Source organism: Castor canadensis, chromosome 2 (assembly GCF_047511655.1).
Source record: "Castor canadensis chromosome 2, mCasCan1.hap1v2, whole genome shotgun sequence".
Classification (NCBI taxonomy): domain Eukaryota; kingdom Metazoa; phylum Chordata; class Mammalia; order Rodentia; family Castoridae; genus Castor; species Castor canadensis.
In genome coordinates this window covers 171,729,682-171,731,583 of record NC_133387.1, presented here as the reverse complement: position 1 = coordinate 171,731,583, position 1,902 = coordinate 171,729,682, and the positions used below count along the sequence as shown (strand labels likewise).

General features: G+C 37.5%; 1 protein-coding gene across 1 annotated transcript; it reads right to left on the bottom strand.

The window, feature by feature from the left end:
- Positions 1-218: 218 nt before the first annotated feature.
- On the bottom strand, positions 219-1,148 carry LOC109677258 (olfactory receptor 8B8-like). The gene has a single exon (XM_020153338.2). It carries the CDS (start codon positions 1,146-1,148, stop codon positions 219-221), a length of 930 nt encoding a protein of 309 aa, XP_020008927.2.
- Positions 1,149-1,902: the final 754 nt, after the last annotated feature.

The window sequence follows — 1,902 nt, the reverse complement described above, 5'->3', positions numbered from 1 at the left end:
GTTAATTTTATTATTAACAGGGAAAAATAATGAAAAATAAAACAAATGATGGGAAAAAGAAAACCTACCCTAGTTGGGAATTTGAAGCAAATGGAAAGGGTGCTTAACTGATATCAACACAACAAGAAACAAGAGGAAAATATATTCCCTTCTTGACTATTGTAATGAAACGGAGACTCCATACCTTGTAAGTACATACAGAGAGACACAGTTTCTAATCAAAAGTTTCTTCTGGTCAAGGTTTTTCTCAGGGCAACTGTAACATCTTTGTTCCTCAAACTGTAGATTAAGGGGTTCATCATGGGAACCACAATGGTATAAAAGATAGAAGAGATTTTTCCCTCATGCATGGATCCAGCAGAAGATGGCTTAAAATACACAAATGCACCTGAACCAAAGAACAGAGAAACAGCAATTATGTGGGAACTGCAGGTGCTGAAGGCTTTGGACCTGCCTTCATTGGACTTCATTTTAAGGATGCTGGAGAGGATGAATCCATAAGAGATAAAGATGTTGAGAATAGACAAAGTAACGTTGATGCCCACTACAATGAAAACCAGTAGCTCATTGACATAGGTGCTGGTGCAGGAAAGTTGGAGCAATGGCAGGATATCACAGAAATAGTCATTGATGTTCACATCACAGAAGGTTAGCTTCAGCATGAGCCCTGTGTGGGCCATCGCATCAGAAAATGCCATCAGGTATGAACCAAGCATAAGACAGGAACACAGTTTAGGGGACATAGCAATGTTATACAAAAGTGGATTGCAGATAGCCACATAGCGGTCATAGGCCATTGACATCAACACATATAATTCAGAAATAACAAAAAAACAGTAAAAGAAGAGTTGAGTCATGCAGCCACCATAAGAGATTATATTCTTCTTTACCACAAAGTTCATCAGCATTTTGGGAGTAAGCACTGAAGAATAACAGAAATCTATAAAAGACAAGTTAAAGAGGAAAAAGTACATGGGGGTGTGAAGGTTTGAGTTGTGTCCAATTAGAGTAATCATACTCAAATTTCCCAATGCAGTGACCATATAAATTATTAGAAACACAAAGAATAGAGGGATTTGTAGTTCTGGTTGGTCTGTTAACCCTACCAGAATAAATTCAGTCAGGAAAGTGCCATTTTCAAAAGTCATGCTTCTTTACGGCAATCTGTGGACACAAGGAAAAGGAGATACTTTAGAGGAAACCCCAGTATTTCCCATTTTGTCTCTTCTCATAAAAGTTGTGTGTACACTGACAGTGTCCAGGTCTAGCCTGATGCAAACCCACAGCCTCTAACAATCACCAGGACCATGATGCACAGTGGAATAGACTTCTATCTATCACAGTATTGATAAGCAAAATATATACAAGCATCTCTCCAAATTAGACTCATGAATCAAGGGCTGTGCTTCTACAAGCAAACCACAATGACCATTATTGCAAATCAAGGGAGAAAATGCAGATATGTGGAATGGGACAAAAATCTCTCTTGTCTTATATCATCTCTTATTCCTTCATTTGATTCACCCTCTTAAAAAATTAGAAATAGAACACTTGGCAACATGGTACTTAATTCTAAGCCTGATAATAGTCTGGTGGGTTGAGAATCCAAAAAAATTGTTTCTCATACAAACGTATGGGTCAGACTGCAGAAAAGATCCCTATGTCAAAGAACTGCACCTCTAAATGTAGAACATGGGAGTTCTTTTCAAGAAGAAGGAACTTACAGATGATGTTTACACTTTGATTCCCTAACACCTCTGAACACTCTCTGTTTTCTCTTGAATAGATTCTGCAGCCAATTCTATATGAGTCTCATGTCTACACAAAATTGGAAATAACAGAATTTACCTTATATCACTGAACTTCTATCTCAAATAAACAAAGATAGTAATATATCTGGAA

What these genes read in the sequence shown, in the direction of transcription:
- LOC109677258 (XM_020153338.2), bottom strand. Translation starts at nt 1,148, where the DNA reads ATGACTTTTGAAAATGGCACTTTCCTGACTGAATTTATTCTGGTAGGG.